Source organism: Pseudophryne corroboree, chromosome 4 (assembly GCF_028390025.1).
Source record: "Pseudophryne corroboree isolate aPseCor3 chromosome 4, aPseCor3.hap2, whole genome shotgun sequence".
NCBI classification, from domain to species: Eukaryota; Metazoa; Chordata; class Amphibia; order Anura; family Myobatrachidae; genus Pseudophryne; species Pseudophryne corroboree.
In genome coordinates this window covers 279,726,418-279,746,279 of record NC_086447.1, presented here as the reverse complement: position 1 = coordinate 279,746,279, position 19,862 = coordinate 279,726,418, and the positions used below count along the sequence as shown (strand labels likewise).

At 44.2% G+C, this 19,862-nt stretch overlaps 1 protein-coding gene across 5 annotated transcripts in view; it reads right to left on the bottom strand.

Annotated features, from left to right (window-relative positions):
* Positions 1–4,783: 4,783 nt before the first annotated feature.
* NMD3 (NMD3 ribosome export adaptor) overlaps positions 4,784–19,862 on the bottom strand; it is a 204,065-nt gene continuing 188,986 nt past the window's right edge. For all 5 annotated transcript variants that reach the window (XM_063916173.1, XM_063916175.1, XM_063916174.1 and 2 more), the window contains exons 14-16: positions 13,027–13,133; positions 7,260–7,330; positions 4,784–5,100 (exon numbers count right to left, since the gene is read on the bottom strand). In XM_063916173.1, the coding sequence (XP_063772243.1) occupies positions 4,967–5,100; positions 7,260–7,330; positions 13,027–13,133 (312 nt within the window). In that variant the 3' untranslated portion in view covers positions 4,784–4,966. The remainder of the gene's footprint in view (positions 5,101–7,259; positions 7,331–13,026; positions 13,134–19,862) is intronic.

Here is a 19,862-nt window from a genome sequence, read left to right as displayed (position 1 = left end):
AGCATGGTCAAATAGCAAGCAAGGCATGCTGGTATGTGTAGTTCAACAACAGCTGGAGGGCCAAAGGTTCCCCACCCGTTCTAGACAAAGGCTGCAAAATAAAGGTATCGCTTCCTTAGGTGAGCAGTACAATGGCACAAATCCCACTTTTATTATAACACACACACTGAAAGCTCCTGATTTAATAAGCCATACATGTATGTATTTTCAAGGAGTGATGCAACTCATCATCTCTTTTAGACAGATGATATGCTTATTATATGTTAATTAAACACTACTATTTCCATAGTTAAAGGTGATGTGAATTCTATACTGATGAGGATATTTTATTTGAGGCCTGGCTAAACTGCGGCTCTCCAGCTGGTGAGACACTACACATTCCAGCATGCCCTGCCATAGTTTTAGCTTTCCTAAATAGCAAAACTGTGGCAGGGCATGCTGGGACTTGTAGTTTCACAACAGCTAGAGAGTCACAGGTTGGTCATGCCGGTTTTACCTGAACAGTGTCAGGCAAAACTTAGGGACACACAAACAAGTAGGGAACGCTAGTGGAACTTTCTTCCCTGTAAAGATTTAGCATTTAAAACATCCAGTTAACTTAAAAAGTAAAAAATGGCCTTACAGATTCACTTTAAAAGTACTATGCATTACCATGCTATCATTATGAATGCGAGTCTATAGGACGAGGAACAGACTGCAGAATGGCTACGTGATCAGTAACATTATTTAACCACTGTAGAAGTGTTGATAAGCTATTCTTCATGGTCGACATTTACAAAACAAAGCTTGTAAAGATACTGATAATTAAAGACTACAATTGCCATTTTGCTGCATAGTCACCACTGCTATTTTCAGGAGAACGCGTACTATTCTTCAATGCTCTGTCAGACAGCAGAACAATTCTTTAAACTTATGCAGAATTCAGGAATGCCCCCACCCACTCCTTCAGGTTCACCCTGTCAGATTTCAGCCCCAACAGCACTTGCTACACACAATTACCCAATGCTGCATGTGCCAGTATCCAACTCCCATGGAAGATGGCTGCTTGTTATGATCTCATTTGCATGCAGAGCGATTCTCCATTCATATTGAGAGACTTTAATTGACTGTTGAGGAAAGTCTATCATTGTTACTGCATATTCCTTTTCTATAGTAACGGTGACACTTCTCAGCAATGACAGCTGGTCCTTAAACAACTTCACTTTCACAGGCAGTGAAAAAGAATCTGCATAAGCAGCCCATGTAGAAAAGCCTTCACATGGAGTTGGAGCCATGTGCACGGCAGTCATCGCTCAGAGGTATAATCATTTCTAGACATAAGTATTCGCTAATGTGCACACCATATCATCCCATAATTAATATCATTTGCCTGGCTGTTAATGAACAGGATAAATCCATTTTTTTTTTATTGGGAAAATATTTAAACACTCGAAACTAATGTTTTCAGCCTGAAACTATTTTAACCTAATGTTTCAGTCTACAATGCAATCCAGTATGAAGAACATGAATGTGCCATTTCCAGAGTACCTGTCACTTAACACAGAAACTACACAATAGCAGACAACACACATTTACGGTGTTTCGCAATAGAGTCTTCTATAGGTATATGTTTCCATACATTCATAGAGCCTTCCGTTGGGATTGTATACCTACTCAATAGGTAATGAGAGCAGCCACAGCACCAGTATTGGCAGGAATATGCTAAGTAGGATATACACACTTTTCATTAACATTTAAAATGCTGACAGTGAATATGCAGACGGTAGAATGCTAAAACAGTTGTAATGCTATTTAAAGCATTCCGTGTCAGCATTATAAACCGTTAAAATGTTTTAACTAACATTACTAATATGTCGGCATACTGACTATCGACATGCTCTCAGTATGAACCCCAAAAACTTCATGGAAAACAAAAGATCCAGCTTCCAATCTCAGGTGATCATTTACAGGCAAAAGCAAAATCTGCCCATACATACCAATGGTATATTAAAAGTACACTCAAAGGGATCCACATAACTATATAATAGTATATGTGTAAATGCAAGTAGTCATTGTACCTAAAACCAAATTATTTTCCCAACAGAAGATAAAGGGGGAAATTCAAATCTTCACGCACCCCCTATCTACCGTCTAAAGTGATGGGAGATAGAGGGGTGATATTCAAATGTCCCCGTTATCGCACTGATTGCACCCAGTATAGTCAGGTTTAGGCGCGCAAAGCACCTAAACCCAACTAAACTAATGGGAGCGATCGTAAAAAGTCTCTTTACGCGCATTTCAGCTCGCTACCTCCGGATATAGAACAAAGATTAAAAACTATATATATATATATATATATATATATATATATATATATATATATATATATATATATATATATATACATATATACACACATACACACATATATATGTAGAGAGGTTGAGAAAACCAGAAATGATCATGTTTAGAGTCCAGTCTCCCAGCATATATATGGTGTTGGCGCCATCTGCTGGGATAACAAATTGCAGGTCCAACTCACTCTGCTCCTACTTCTAGAGTCAAAACATCTTTTGGATAATGTAATATACTGTGAATTGCAATTTAGCTGAACAGAGCAGAATTTTCCCATTTACTGTAAGTAATTACAGGTTGCGGACACAAACACATAACCCAACAGTTCACACATAGCTGAAGATTTCCAGTGGGATTTGGAGTAAACATTTACTGACAGATAAAATTACATCCTGGGTCCGAAAGGCTCCACTTATTAACTGTCCGCTGCCAAATATCACTGATTTCCCATAATGCCGTCATAGCTCCTGCCAAGAAGGAAAGGAGGATTTGTGCAGACGCCAGGTGTAATTTTTCATAGTCTACCTTACTTGACTGCACTGGAATATATGCAATAATTAGCTTCATTTTTATCCCTAAGCAATCTCTTATCTATAGTATGATGTAGAAGCAAACTTTGTTTTGTGGCATTGAAAAAATACATTGCAATGTAAAATAAGTAAATAAGCAATCATGACATTTATTATAATTCACAAAGGGAAGCATTTGGGAGTTTGCGAAGAAGTTGATAGTGGCAGAACAGAGACCTATCTATAATTAAAAAGGGATGCAACAGAGTAAGATTCACTTGAATATGTCAAATACTAAGCGCTACTGCCATCTTGTGGCACGTGAGATGTCTGACCATGAAATTTCCTGCTCTTGAACCCATTGACTGTCAGTGAGAGATTTAATAAGTGCTGAGAAGCAGCGTTATGGGTCATGAAACCCTAAGTTCATCGATTGATAGATCCATAACCTTAAATCACATCTGTCTTTTGCAAAGCAGGTTAAACTGTCAGTGGTTTAAAGCTGAAACAGCGCCTTTCAGATGAGAACATTACAACAAATAGATCACCTCAATAACTACAGAGGAGTTTGCCGTAGAGAAAGAGAAGTGTTAGTTTCTGATCAAATCCAAATGACTGCAAACTCATTTTTCCCAATAATTACACTGTACTGAATCAAGGAAAAAGGAAGCTGAAATGGTGGGCACAAAATCATACCACAAAAAAATGTATTATCCTCATATAAATCTACGACACAGTTTCCCAAATCAGTGATATTTGGCAGCGGACAGTTAATAAGTGGAGCCTTACTGACCCAGGATGTAATTTTATCTGTCAGTAAATGTTTACTCCAAATCCCACTGGAAATTTTCAGCTATGTGTGAACTGTTGGGTTATGTGCGTGTCCGCAACCTGTAATTACTTACACAGTAAATGGGAGAATTCTGCTCTGTTCAGCTAAACTCCAGATATGTCCTCTTACAACCTTGTTGCAGTCACACTAAACAGCCCTTGAAGTCGCGCTATGCCGTGGTGGGATTCTGTAGCGACGAGCATCTTTTTTGCAGGTTTTTCGCAAAAATGTGCAGAGTAATTTAAACAGACGCACACGCAGCTTCTGCTGATTATAATGATATCCAGCATGCCTATATTGTGTGTGTAATTGCAGCTCTACCTGCATCCAAAAACTGCATGTTTCAGTGTTTTCCATGAAAACACTGTAGCATAGCATTTTGTAAACAAATGCAGTGGCAGTCACACACAGATTATAGGCATGCTGCATATCAATGTAATCAGCAGAAGCTGCTTGTGTATCCTATTACACTACTTTGCATCTAAAAATTTAAAAAATTATGCTCGACACTAAAGAGTCATACAACACTCACTGTGTAACGTGACTTGTAGCACACGGAGCAAAGATGTAAGAGGACACATCTGTATATCATATTACACATGGTATATACACTGTATATAAGCGTGTGTGTGTGTGCGCGCGCGTGTGGAGATAGACGTACCATACTGTTCCTTTAAACCGGGACACTCACAAATTACACAGGTTCTATGGCTGGCTAGCTTCAAGCCTGCATTTCACCTGGTTTTAATAAGCCACAGAACCTGGATAATCCATGCGCCTCCCAGTTTACAGGCATAGTATGGTATATCTTTCAGTTTTCACTAACAGCTGGGATTCCTTTCTTGTGTTTTTATTCCTGTGAAATACACATGGCAATGTGTAATAAAAAATCTGACTATGTGCTGATCAAAGTGGTGAGTGCGCTAAACACAGCTTCCACATTCCCCCAACATTGTGCTTATGAGTTTATGTGATGTGCTTCTTTACAATACAGATTTTTTTTTTCTCTCTTTTCCAGTGATCTGCCCTGCGACACCTGCAATGTGTTCTGTATTCACCAGCTCTTTAAAAGATGTCAACATAACAAGAAAAGAAAAATCCAAACAGCTTAAACATTTGTTATTTTAATATCTGGCAGTTGGAAGGCAAAACACACAAGAGCTTAGTGTATGGTAATCCAAGTTCAGAGAGAAATATGTATGAGCGCACGTTTTAGATAGTTCAAAATTAAATTGGACACATTTTAAATCCTCTTCACTAGAACACACCAGCAGGACGCTTTGAAGCAAATTTATTCTGTCAGCATTTCTGTCCCCTCCCCACCTGTGGCATCATGAGAAATGTGCAGATCTTCTAACATCTCTGCCAGGCTGATTCTAGGTGCACCCTCCTCATCAGTGTCACTCTCCACCGCAATGTCAGCCTCTGGAAGAGAAAAAGCCAGCATGAGGTCTACATTGGACGAGACCAAAAAAGAACAAACACCACACAGAGCATAAAGCAGATTGTGCAGTATTTCTAAGCTTCTGTCTGCTCTAAAAAAAGGAATGAGGATTTAACAGATACACAAGAATTACTTCCCACTTTCAATAGAATTCAAATGCTTGTGATGTTAGAGATAATTTACTTGTTTACTTACCATGATGTCAAAAAAATAAATCAGTGCAGCATGCACTTTGCACACTGGCCACACATACTATGCGTTGAGGTCAAATACATGAGGCAACGAGTCTGAAATAGCAGCATGTAGATAATGGACTGAGCAATATAGGTCAGATCATTATCGGCATGTTGGTAACTCTAGTTAGTGTTGGCCAGTGTCCAGTCATCTTCCAAGCACATTAACAGATGTAGGTTACGTCCGAAGTGTTCCACACAGCTCGTGTCCAACCTATTCACCTAATTATTAAAGATCTGGACCTTGATCCAGTTGTTGGAGCTGATCAGTATGAATGCATCAGCGTGGGTGGCTAAATGATGACTAAACTGACTTAAAAACATGAGTATACAGGACTAAGATCTGACAGAGGGTGTGGCCACTGGCTGGCTGCATTATAACTGGGCCTCCGAAAATATAAGGGGGAGCTGAGCTGTCATTAATGGCTGTATATATCGAAGAGTCTCCCAGGATCTGTTAAGGGATTACACGAGCACAACCACTGTAGCACATAGTATATCCTCATCAAAGTGACCACAGTAATCTATTGAGCAGCACGAATGGTGTAATGGTGTAATGGTTGGTTAGCATTACTGCCTCACAGCACTGAAGTCATGGGTCTAATTCACACCATGGCCCTAACTGTGTGGAGTTTGTATATTCACCCCATGCTAGCTTGGGTTTCCTCTGGGTACTCCAGTTTCCTCCCACAATCCAAAAATATACTGGTAGGTTTATTGGCTCCTAACAAAATTAACCCTAGCGCGAATGTGTGTGCGTGTGATAGGGAATATAACGGGTCATTCAGATCTGATTGCTGCTGTACGTTTTCGCATAGCGAGCGGTCAGATCCAAAGTGCGTATACACCACAATGCGCAGGCGCAATGGACGGCTGCAACGGGGATCACCGGTCAGCGATGGGATTGTGCGAAGGATCCATTCGCACGGGCGTTCGCAAGGAGATTGACAGGAAGAGTCCGTTTGTGGGTGGCAACTGACCGTTTTCAGGGTGTGTCTGGGAAAACGCAGGCGGGATCAAGCGTTTTTAGGGAGGTTGTCTGATGTAAAATCCGGTCCCGAACAGGCTGTGATCGTAAGTCCTGGGTTGCGCAGGGACTGCACAAAATCAGTTTGTGCACCTCTGCTACACATGCGATCGCACAATCGCGCAGCGAAAATACACTCCCCTTGTAGGAGGAAACTATCTGATCGCAGGACAGCAAAAATTGCTGCCTAGCGATCAGATCTGAATGACCCCCATAGACTACGCTCCAATGGGACAGGGACTGATGTGAATGGCCAAAATGTTCTCTGTAAAGCGCTGCGGAATATGTGTGCGCTATATAGATAACTGGTAATAAATAATATTAATAAATGGTTTTCGGGAATGTAAAAAAAGTTTTCGCATCATGTCATTTTTAACAGCTTTTAACTTTCAGTTTTCTCTCCGCGTGCCAACAACTGTACACTGTGCTACTCCTGTTTGATTTTTCAGAACTGCAAGACAAGTACATTTTAAGTAACTGGAGACAATGGTTTGAAATTGATGCATTGTTTTCTAAGTCTGCTTGTGAGTGTGCAGAGCTTATGATGATCATAGTGACACGGGCAGACCAGCTATATGCAGTCAGCTTTGTATTTAAGAAAAATACATGGCAGCTGAGATGTGATCCAAGTCAACTCTGCAATCCCCTGTCCTGCAAATGGCAAATCTTTAATGTGACATCACACATCAGAAAGATACTTCCCATTCTAATGCTGAAGTGGTTACTGTTACTGCATTAGGTGTATACTGTAAAATATACACTGGGAAAACATGAATACAACACTATAAATAGTTAATATTCGTTAGTTTGTAAAGGACGCAGTTACATCTACTGCCGTTACATTGGAAAACAACATTCTAGGTACTTTACACATCCTTACTTTTGTAGATGTTCACATTTTTCCGTATAAGTTCATCTTCCTCGAGATCTTCAAGGAAATCTTGGTATTGTCTGGAAAATATATCAGAAGACATAATTAAGCCAAGTTTACAGAAACACATGAATTTATTTCCTCTGTAATACCTGCATTGCCATGAGCGGGTGGTATTCAGTATGCCGGCTGTTGGGTTCCTGGCGCTCAGTATACCAGCGCCGGGATCCCGAGACCTGGCATACCGACAACTATTCTCCCTCTTGGTGGTCCACAACCCCCCTGGAGGGAGAATAAATAGCGCGCCACCGTGTCCACATAGCGCGCCACCATGCCTGCAGCACGGCGAGCGCAGCGAGCCCGCAAGGGGCTCATTTGCGCTTGACCAGCTGCCGGTGGTCGGGATCCCGGTGCCGGTATGCTGGGCGCCGGGATCCCGGTACCGGTATGCTGGGCGCCGGGATCCCGGTGCCGGTATGCTGGGCGCTGGGATCCCGACCGCCGGCACAACATGCTACACCTGCCATGAACACATATAACTTTGTTTAACTTACACTGGGATAATTATACAGTTATCCCGGCGATTGGCCTGGTGTCGGCGGAAAGCCCAGAGTACTGTTTATTTGCATGACCAAATCTCAAAATATCAATTGGCCAGCACGTCTGTCTGATGCAGTACTATTGGAGTTGCATGTCCACTGTATGCCCTGCCACGGTGGCCCAACTGACATTTCCCCTGTTGGTAACCATTGCGAGATCTCTCAGACTCTATGCCCCTGATAGCCGCTGGGCTACCGGTTGTCAGATAAAATGTCTGTAAAGTACTTTATCTGACCATTATCAGCATTATCTGTAAATTCCATTCTACTTATTGTAATGTCAATACAAGCGAGACATAGATTCTTCCTTCCAGAAGGGGCAGGAGAAAATGAAATGCTTTAGCCAAAAATTAGGTTCTGTCCTGTACAAATGGCTCTGCCGCCCAGCACACATCAGCTCCCTACATTTATGTGTAGAAAAAGAGGGCCCTGGAATAAGCTATAGTTTGAAAAACAAGTTTGCCTTTCAAGTACAGCAGCTATCAGACAGCACTATGCTCACTCCAGTGCGGGATTCCTCTACTCCGGAGACAGTCAGCAGAACTTGTTTCAGCTAACTGCACACAGCAAAACAACGATGCCAGTGGCCATGGTGACAAGAAGGGAGGGTTTAAAGCTCTGACTTGAATTGGCTAGACGAAAGAGGATTTTCCAGTAAGTGAAATAAAATGTATTCATCATCTCTGGGGACTTGAAAATACATAAAAAAGGAGAAGCCTAGAAAGGATAAAATTATTCTTGTTTGGCTGTACAACGTGGGTAAAGATAAAACCATGAACATAAAATGACAGGGCCTTTTTGCGCATCTCCGTAAACTTGGCCAGATCGGTCTTTCCATAAAATCGGACAGCAACAATTCAAGCGCACGGAATTGTCTTCTGTGAGTGTCACGGGCATGTATCAAAAGTGCTGCGCGATTCTAAATAGCGCATGCAGGGGAAGGAAGCCCGTTTCTGACGGAACTCTGGCGCCTAGCATGGGGCTAGTGCAGATACGAATGATGACATTTATGCCAGATGGCAGCACGTTTCTATGCAGACACACAAACCCCTACCATTAGTCCTGCGGAACCCCACATTAGCAGAAGGTAGTAAATCAGGCTGCCACAGCTGCCCAAAGCTGTGCTGCAGTCACGCCAAACAGCCCCTCTTGACATGCCAGGTCGCATGAGGACGTGCTGATTAATTTGATATATGCCACTTGTACATGTGTGCAACTGAGTCTCTGAATCTGTACACAAAGTGCTACAATGTAGCAGCAGAAGCTTTTTTCCAATACAAGTTCTGCTCTGCTCTGTATACAGTCTCAGTCACACACAATGCACAAGCGTCATATCACATTAATCAGCACAGTCTCCTCATGCGCCCTAGTCACATTGCGCTGCGACTAAGACACGTTTTCAGGAAAAAAAACACCTGACGTTAGCAGAGTTGCACAGGATGCCTCACTCACGCCAGGCATCTGGCGCTGCATGGTGTATTAAGGCTGGATGTATGAGGACACATACAGTATGTACCTTTGTCTCCAACCCAGAATCAGTCTGTAGATATCAAGCATCAGAATGTACCTCATATGCAATGTTTGGGAACCATTGCCTTAAATAAAATGATATACAGATGTGTCCTAATACATCTTTGCTCCGTGCGCTACAAGTCGCGTTACATAGAACGCGCAAGTGCCGTGTGACTCAGTAATGCCAAGCGTCTTTTTTGTGTTTTTACCGCGAAAATGCATCTTAGATGCAAAGTAATGTAATAAGAAGCACAAGCAGCTCCTGCAGCATGCGTATATTGTGTGTGTGACTGCAACTATTGCTCTGCTACAGTGGCATTTGGGATGCAGATAGAGACGCAATTACACACACAATATAGGCATGCTACATATCAATGTAATCACCAGAAGCTGCTTGTGCGTCCTAATTCATTACTCTGCATGGCGTGACTTCAAGAGCTGTTTAGTGTGACTGCAGCAAGGATGTAAGACACATCTGTACGCAAATAGATAGAATACAACCCTAGCATTTAAAACAGTGGCAGTGGACTTGTATCGATAATAAGGAACAAGGAAGGAGAGAAAGGAAAAAAAAAAAAAAAAAAACTAACTATACATGGTAACAAACATTTCTAGGAGCAAAACAAAACAAAATGTAGCTGGATAGTTAACACAAGAGCCCTCTGTAATTATGATACCTTAAATCTTATCTGATCAGTTTAATTATACCCCGTTCACACTGCCATTGCCGGGTCACACCTGGGAATTGGATACGGGTGCTTTCCGGGTGTGACCCGGCATTGGACCTGTGCAATGTGGACGGGGTGAGCTTCCCGGCCCGACAATATGCCTTGTCGGGTTGCCAACCGGGGGCGGGGCCAGAGGCGGCATCGTTGGCGGAGGCGGCGCTGGAGATGACATCTCCAGTGCCACCTCTCCCTATACTGTGAACGGGTGCCCGGTCGGTAATTACCCGGGAATAACCCTTCTTTATACCCAGATTGAATTACCGAGTCAGGCGACCCGGGAATTCAGCAGTGACCCATTCACACTGCACTGTGACCCGTGTCGACCCGGCAAAATACAGAGTCGATACCGGGTTTTTGGTGCAGTGTGAACGGGGTATTAAACTTTTGAAGTGGGTTTAGCCCATCTTCTAAAATTAAGGCCATTATGCCTGGAACTCCTGGAAAACAAAAAAGTCTTAAATGGGAGACCAAGAGAGATGAAATTTCTAGACCAGTGATTTTCAACCTTTTTCAACTCGCGGCACACCGGCAAGACTTTAAAATTGCCAAGGCATACCACCAGTGCCCCAGGGGGAAAAAAAACATTTGTCCCCATAGTAATTAAACAAACACACTTGCCACCACAGTAGCACAAACACATTGGCCCCAAAGTAATTCAAACTCATTGGGCTCTGCGGTAATAAAAAAAAAATGCTTTCACCCCCACAGATTTCTAATAATGGGATGCAGTTAAAAGACCGGCTGTCGGGATTCCGGCATTCAGGAGACTGACGCCGGAATCCCGACAGCCAGTGAAAGTGGAAAAAGTGGAATCCCAACCTCTGCAGGGTATTCCCACTCCGTTGGTGGGTCTCCCACTCCGTTGGTGGGTCCACACCACAAACTGAGTGGGAATAAAACCTGTGGCGAGCTACCGGGCTTGAAGTGTGGTGAGCGCAGCGAGCCCGCGAGGGTACTCGCTGCCGAGATTCCGACAGTCGGGACGCCACTGTCGGTATACTGACAGCCAGCATCCCGTTTGTCGGTAAAACATATCAATTTTATAATAATGCCACACACTTTTCCCCCAGTAATTCCACCACACACTGGGGCAGATGTATTAAGCCTGGAGATGGAATAAGTAAGTGATAGACCAGTGATAAATGCAAGCTGATAAACGCACCAGCCAATCAGCTCCTAACTGTTAATTTACATATTGGAGCTGATTGGCTGGTGCGTTTATCACCTTGCACTTATCACTGGTTTATCAATTCCTTATGCCTTCTCCAGGTTAACACATCTGCCCCACTGTCCCCCCAGTAATTCCACACATTGCCCCCATAGTAATTCCACTCACTGCCTCCCAAAATTCCACTCACTGCCCCACATAGTAATTCCACTCACTGCCTAACATAGTAATTCCATTCCCTGCCCCCATAACAATTCCACTCCCTGCCCCCAATAATAATTCCACTCACTGCCCCCCATAATAATTCCACTCACTGCCCCCCATAATAATTCCACTCACTGCCCCAATAATAATTCCACTCGCATCATAATTCCACTCACTGCAACCCCCCCCCCCCAGTATTTTCAAGCATTGCTTGCACTTGATTCCAAACACCTACAGTAACTCAATATATATATATATATATATATATATATATATATATATACATACACACACACACACCTGCAGCTGTGATGAGTGCTGAGAAGGCAGCACGGATGGAGGAGCAGCACTGGCCAGTGGAAGGGCGGGCACTCCAGGCAGGAATGCAACGTGGCCTGCGTGACCTATTAGTCACTATTAGGTCACAGGCCGCTCACGGAAGTGCACAGCACTGCCCGAGCCGGCCATTGAGTGCAGCGGGTGGCGGTGGCTGGTCTCTTTGGCTAGCGGCAGCGGATCTCCCTGGCGGGCGGCGGCACACCTAGAGACCGCTTGCGGCACCCTAGTGTGCCGCAGCACAACGGTCTAAAACCACTGCTCTAGACTATAGCTAGCAGGATCTTTTACAAGTTCCAACCACCCCAGTAGACACAACTACAGTTAATTAATATCCCTTTATTGCAGCTTAGACAGTGAGGAACGCACTAAGCCACAGCGCAGATCATTAGAATGCACGACAAATAATAATGATACAGTGACAACCGTAATCGGTTTTTTTCTACAATCTGCAAAAACAAAAAGAATAAAATATAAATAATGGCTAAAAAAACACACATTTAGGTCAACAGAAAGTGCTATATTTCATGTGAACAAGCCACTTCAAAGCCATTTGTTTTCATTTGTTCTGTTATCTAAACATTGATACTACACAAGATACGGAATGCACTGAAGAGCCTGCAAAACTAACCTTCAGATTATAAAAGGTCACCGGAGTAGACAAAATCCCCTTCAACACGGATTTATTAATGTCAGATATTGCAAAAGAAGAATGATGATGACTGCCACTTTATTGAGCGTATGTATTCAATTTACAGTCTAAAGCACATCCAACTATTAATGCACAATTACTGGGATGTAAGCTTAGAATCACAACCATGTGTTAGTTTTCTTGATATTTTTATCTGAATATATATTTTTACCTTCCAAACACTGCTACTAAGTTATAAGTAAAAAATAAAGAAAAAAAATAGCCTATTCCTTTCCTATGTTCACAGGACATAGGAGCAGATCCAGCCCAAACTGACTGTGTGATCTATTAATGTATTAATTACTCTTTGTTTATAGGAGAGATTCTGATACAGGCTTTAATGTGCAGTAAAGATGATAGACAGCTACTGAAAGCTAGGGCCCAATCTATTTTCCCAAAAGAACCTCTGCTTATGTATCAATTTCAAATTGGGAACACATTGCGTACGGTTACTACTCTATGTATGCCAAGATACATACAATAAGCATATTGACCGCACAATTAGGATCTTCGGTGGATGATTATTAAATGTACAGACCTTTCGTCATCTGTGTCCATGCCTTCCCTATCTCTTTCCAACTCCTTCAGTTTCCAGTTTCTCCGTCGCTGCCGCCTTGTCCGATCATAACTCTTCTTGATTAGAACCTGCACGACAGATCAGAACAAACAGCCATTGAAGGCAAACTATAAACAAGTTCTGCTCACACTGCAACAGATTTGTTTTGATTCATGGCAGAGGTCACTGAGAATAGAGTAAAATCAAAAGTTTTGGTCCTGTCACCACACAAGCCAAAGATGGATACATAAATGCACAATCATGTATGGGCTGAATCTTAAAGCAGTACACTTACAAGCTATCCTTGGGTATCTTATGTAACCTGCACACAAAGCAAAAAGGGTTGGGTTCTCCATTAGATGCACCATCCCCTGGAAGGGATAAGGGCGGGTGGACTAGCATTCTCTGCACTGCCTGCTTTGCTTCCGACAAAGTATCCATCAAGTTCAACCCTTTAGAAATTGTAGGTGCGTTGCTCTAGAGGAAGGCAACACAAATCCCCAGAAGCATCTGAAAGTTTAGAAATAATTCCTTCCTGTCCCAACACATGGTAATATGAGTAATTCCTTGGATTGAACACCTTAACTGCTATTTTTGCTCATTATAATCATGACAAACTATAACCTATCATGAGCAGGGGCCTCCTTCCTCATCTTCTCGTCTACTCCAACCTCATCCACCTTAGCATTGTTGTATCTTGCCTCATCTATGCTCCATATAACACCTGTTATATAATTTTCCTATTCTGTATTATGCACAGTGTTCAGCTTCTTCTATGTCCACTACCTGCTCTACGTCCTTTTCATATGCTCTACTTTCTAAGGTGCTGACACCTGTACAGTTCTGAGTGTAAAAGGTTAGGTCACATCTCTTACTTAACTAAAATCAGAGGTCGAAGTGGGGCAATATGCGAGGAGAAAGCACTGCTGAAAACTCTGACCTGCTGAGAGAAGGTAGACCGGCCAACAGGGTCCCCCAGAGACAGGTGCATTCGCCAGGACAGGGGTGTCGTCCACAGTGCCTGCTCTCTCACTAAAGGTCGTTACTTGAAGGGAACATCAGGGGATACTCCGCTAAAGTGCCAACTTAAGCCACTTCCTCTGCGCTCCTTGGTCTTCTCCACAGTCCCCGGTATCCGCTCCGATGACTCCTCTTAAGTCGGCCTACTCCAAGGATGACCGAGTGTTGAAAGGGGTCTTCGTCACGTCCTCAGCACCGGGTCTTCAAGGCCAATCTCCTGGATTCTTTCCTGGGGCTGTGAATGGGATCCGTCCACTACAGTATCTCAGGATCCTGCTCTGATCCTCAGTACTTCGTCCTGGTAACTGGGATTTTTTAATGTGCCAGGAGTCCCGCCGGCTAGGTCATCTTTCCTCAGTAGGTTAGAATCTTTCAGCAGCCTTCCTCTCGCCAACGCCAGTTCTTCTTATATACCACGGACCCTCTATAAAGACAGCCAGCCCCTGGAGTAATCTGCCCTGCACCTTGAACACCATCAGATGGGGGGTAGGAATTTGCGGGCTAAGCTATTGCTGACCAACCAGGGCACATGCTAGAACCTCACACATGCGTTGTGCAGGCTCAGACGAAAGAGTTCATCCAAAGTTCAGTTCACTTTCAATGTGACCATAGTGTTAATTACATATAAAAAAAAAAAAAAAAACTAGAGGTCTATGGGAATGTTGTCTCTGTCCGTGTATAATATAGGAACATTTGAGACTTTGAGGTCAAATGAAAATATGGTGAATAGCCTTATATCATATAATATATATTATACAGCGCTGAAAAGCATCTAAAATGAATTGCATATTTTAACAATACCTAAGGCTTTTGGAGGCCTGGGGCAGCCCCAAGACCCCCTGCCATTATATTAAAATTTCCAGATTTCTAAGCTATATCCCATATTTATGATATGGTCTAATAAGATAATTACATAAAGCAGACACATTTGCTATGTCCCCTATAGAAATACTTTAATTGAATTAGCTCTTGTTGCAGAGGCGTACACTGTCTGCTGCCACTCCAATCACTGGCTACTAGTACACTCGACATCTTTTTGAACGCACTTCTCACAAGTATTACCATACATTTCTCTACATGGAACCTCATCTTTTTCTCTCCAAACTCAGTCTTTCCTATGATTGCTTCATCCTTTCTAAAAACAGATTAAATTAACACGTCAGATAAATCTGCTTTTCTCTAGATTCTCCAATTACCCATGCTGTTCTTTTAGTGGTATTATACTTTCTTTTTCTATACACAGTACTGTGGGGGCATATGTATTTGGCACTGGGGACGTGTATCTGGCATTGGGGGGATATATGTATCTGGCACTGTGGAGGCACCCATTTTTGGGCGTTTTTATATGTATGTGGCACTGTACTGGGGCATTATATGTATCTGGCACTGTACAACATGACGAAAAATAAGAATTTACTTACCGATAATTCTATTTCTCATAGTCCGTAGTGGATGCTGGGGACTCCGTAAGGACCATGGGGAATAGCGGCTCCGCAGGAGACTGGGCACATCTAAAGAAAGCTTTAGGACTATCTGGTGTGCACTGGCTCCTCCCCCTATGACCCTCCTCCAAGCCTCAGTTAGGATACTGTGCCCGGACGAGCGTACACAATAAGGAAGGATTTTGAATCCCGGGTAAGACTCATACCAGCCACACCAATCACACCGTATAACCTGTGATCTGAACCCAGTTAACAGCATGATAACAGAGGAGCCTCTGAAAGATGGCTCACAACAATAATAACCCGATTTTTGTAACAATAACTATGTACAAGTATTGCAGACAATCCGCACTTGGGATGGGCGCCCAGCATCCACTACGGACTATGAGAAATAGAATTATCGGTAAGTAAATTCTTATTTTCTCTAACGTCCTAAGTGGATGCTGGGGACTCCGTAAGGACCATGGGGATTATACCAAAGCTCCCAAACGGGCGGGAGAGTGCGGATGACTCTGCAGCACCAAATGAGAGAACTCCAGGTCCTCCTCAGCCAGGATATCAATTTTGTAGAATTTTACAAACGTATTTGCTCCTGACCAAGTAGCTGCTCGGCAAAGTTGTAAAGCCGAGACCCCTCGGGCAGCCGCCCAAGATGAGCCCACCTTCCTTGTGGAGTGGGCATTTACAGATTTTTGGCTGTGGCAGGCCTGCCACAGAATGTGCAAGCTGAATTGTACTACAAATCCAACGAGCAATAGTCTGCTTAGAAGCAGGAGCACCCAGCTTGTTGGGTGCACACAGGATAAACAGCGAGTCAGATTTCCTGACTCCAGCCGTCCTGGAAACATATATTTTCAGGGCACTGACAACGTCTAGCAACTTGGAGGCCTCCAAGTCCCTAGTAGCCGCAGGCACCACCAATAGGTTGGTTCAGGTGAGACGCTGAAACCACCTTGGGGAGAAACTGAGGACGAGTCCTCAATTCCGCCCTGTCCGAATGGAAAATCAGATAAGGGCTTTTTCAGGATAAAGCAGCCAATTCTGACACGCGCCTGGCCCAGGCCAGGGCCAACAGCATGACCACTTTCCATGTGAGATATTTTAACTCCACAGATTTAAGTGGTTCAAACCAATGTGACTTTTGGAACCCAAAACTACATTGAGATCCCAAAGTGCCACTGGAGGCACAAAAGGAGGCTGTATATGCAGTACCCCTTTTACAAACGTCTGAACTTCAGGGACTGAAGCTAGTTCTTTTTGGAAGAAAATTGACAGGGCCGAAATTTGAACCTTAATGGACCCCAATTTCAGGCCCATAGACACTCCTGTTTGCAGGAAATGTAGGAATCGACACAGTTGAATTTCCTCCGTCGGGCCTTACTGGCCTCGCACCACGCAACATATTTTCGCCAATTGCGGTGATAATGTTTTTGCGGTTACATCCTTCCTGGCTTTGATCAGGATAGGGATGACTTCATCCGGAATGCCTTTTTTCCTTCAGGATCCGGCGTTCAACCGCCATGCCGTCAAACGCAGCCGCGGTAAGTCTTGGAACAGACAGGGTCCTTGCTGGAGCAGGTCCCTTCTTAGAGGTAGAGGCCACGGATCCTCCGTGAGCATCTCTTGAAGTTCCGGTTACCAAGTCCTTCTTGGCCAATCCGGAACCACGAATATAGTGCTTACTCCTCTCCATCTTATCAATCTCAGTACCTTGGGTATGAGAGGCAGAGGAGGGAACACATACCCTGACTGGTACACCCACGGTGTTACCAGAGCGTCTACAGCTTATTGCCTGAGGGTCCCTGGACCTGGCGCAATACCGGTCGAGTTTTTAATCATGTGGAAGACTTCTGGGTGAAGTCCCCACTCTCCCGGGTGGAGGTCGTGCTGAGGAAGTCTGCTTCCCAGTTGTCCACTCCCGGAATGAATACTGCTGACAGTGCTATCACATGATTTTCCGCCCAGCGAAGAATCCTTGCAGCTTCTGCCATTGCCCTCCTGCTTCTTGTGCCACCCTGTCTGTTTACGTGGGTGACTGCCGTGATGTTGTCCGACTGGATCAACACCGGCTGACCTTGAAGCAGAGGTCTTGCTAAGCTTAGAGCATTGTAAATGTCCCTTAGCTTCAGGATATTTATGTGAAGTGATGTCTCCAGGCTTGACCATAAGCCCTGGATATTCCTTCCCTGTGTGACTGCTCCCCAGCCTCGCAGGCTGGCATCCGTGGTCACCAGGACCCAGTCCTGAATGCCTAATCTGCGGCCCTCTAGAAGATGAGCACTCTGCAACCACCACAGGAGGGACACCCTTGTCCTTGGTGACAGGGTTATCCGCTGATGCATCTGAAGATGCGATCCGGACCATTTGTCCAGCAGGTCCCACTGGAAAGTTCTTGCGTGGAATCTGCCGAATGGGATTGCTTCGTAGGAAGCCACCATTTTACCCAGAACCCTTGTGCATTGATGCACTGAGACTTGGCTCGGTTTTAGGAGGTTCCTGACTAGCTCAGATAACTCCCTGGCTTTCTCCTCCGGGAGAAACACCTTTTTCTGGACTGTGTCCAGGATCATCCCTAGGAACAGAAGACACGTCGTCGGAACCAGGTGCGATTTTGGAATATTGAGAATCCAATCGTGCTGCCGCAACACTACCTGAGATAGTGCTACACCGACCTCCAACTGTTCCCTGGATCTTACCCTTATCAGGGAATTGTCCAAGGAAGGGATAACTAAAATTCACTTCCTTCGAAGGAATATCATCATTTCGGCCATTAGCTTGGTAAAGACCCGGGGTGCCGTGTACCATCCATACGGCAGCGTCTGAACTGATAGTGACAGTTCTGTACCATAAACCTGAGGTACCCTTGGTGAGAAGGGTAAATTTTGACATGAAGGTAAGCATCCTTGATGTCCCGAGACATCATGTAGTCCCCTTCTTCCAGGTTCGCAATCACTGCTCTGAGTGACTCAATCTTGAATTTGAACCTCTGTACGTAAGTGTTCAAAGATTTTAGATTTAGAATCGGTCTCACCGAGCCGTCCGGCTTCGGTACCACAACAGTGTGGAATAATACCCCGTTCCCTGTTGCAGGAGGGGTATCTTGATTATCACCTGCTGGGAATACAGCTTGTGAATGGCTTCCAAAACTGTCTCCCTGTCAGAAGGAGACATCGGTAAAGCCGACTTTAGGAAACGGCGAGGGGGAGACGTCTCGAATTCTAATTTGTACCCCTGAGATATCACCTGAAGGATCCAGGGGTCTACTTGCGAGTGAGCCCACTGCGCGCTGAAATTCATTGAGACGGGCCCCCCACCGTGCCTGATTCTGCTTGTAAAGCCCCAGCGTATACTGAGGGCTTGGCAGAGGCGGGAGAGGGTTTCTGTTCCTGGGAACTGGCTGATTTCTGCAGCCTTTTTCCTCTCCCTCTGTCACGGGGCAGAAATGAGGAACCTTTTGCCCGCTTGTCCACGAAAAGACTGCGCCTGATAATACGGCGTCTTCTCATGTTGAGAGGCGACCTGGGGTACAAACGTGGAATTCCCAGCTGTTGCCGTGGCCACCAGGTCTGAAAGACCGACGCCAAATAACTCCTCCCTTAATAAAGCAATACTTCCAAATGCCGTTTGGAATACGCATCACCTGACCACTGACGTGTCCATAACCCTCTACTGGTAGAAATGGACAACGCGCTTAGACTTGATGCCAGTCGGCAAATATTCCGCTGTGCATCACGCATATATAAAAATGCATCTTTTAAATGCTCTATAGGCAAAAATATACTGTCCCTATCTAGGGTATCAATATTTTCAGTCAGGGAATCCGACCACGCCAACCCAGCACTGCACATCCAGGCTGAGGCGATTGCTGGTCGCAGTATAACACCAGTATGTGTGTAAATACCTTTTAGGATGCCCTCCTGCTTTCTATCAGCAGGATCCTTAAGGGCGGCCATCTCAGGAGAGGGTAGAGCCCTTGTTCTTACAAGCGTGTGAGCGCTTTATCCACCCTAGGGGGTGTTTCCCAACGCACCCTAACCTCTGGCGGGAAAGGATATAATGCCAATAACATTTTAGAAATTATCAGTTGTTATCGGGGGAAAACCACGCATCATCACACACCTCATTTAATTTCTCAGATTCAGGAAAACTACAGGTAGTTTTTCCTCACCGAACATAATACCCCTTTTTTGGTGGTACTCGTATTATCAGAAATGTGTAAAACATTTTTCATTGCCTCAATCATGTAACGTGTGGCCCTACTGGAAGTCACATTCGTCTCTTCACCGTCGACACTGGAGTCAGTATCCGTGTCGGCGTCTATATCTGCCATCTGAGGTAACGGGCGCTTTAGAGCCC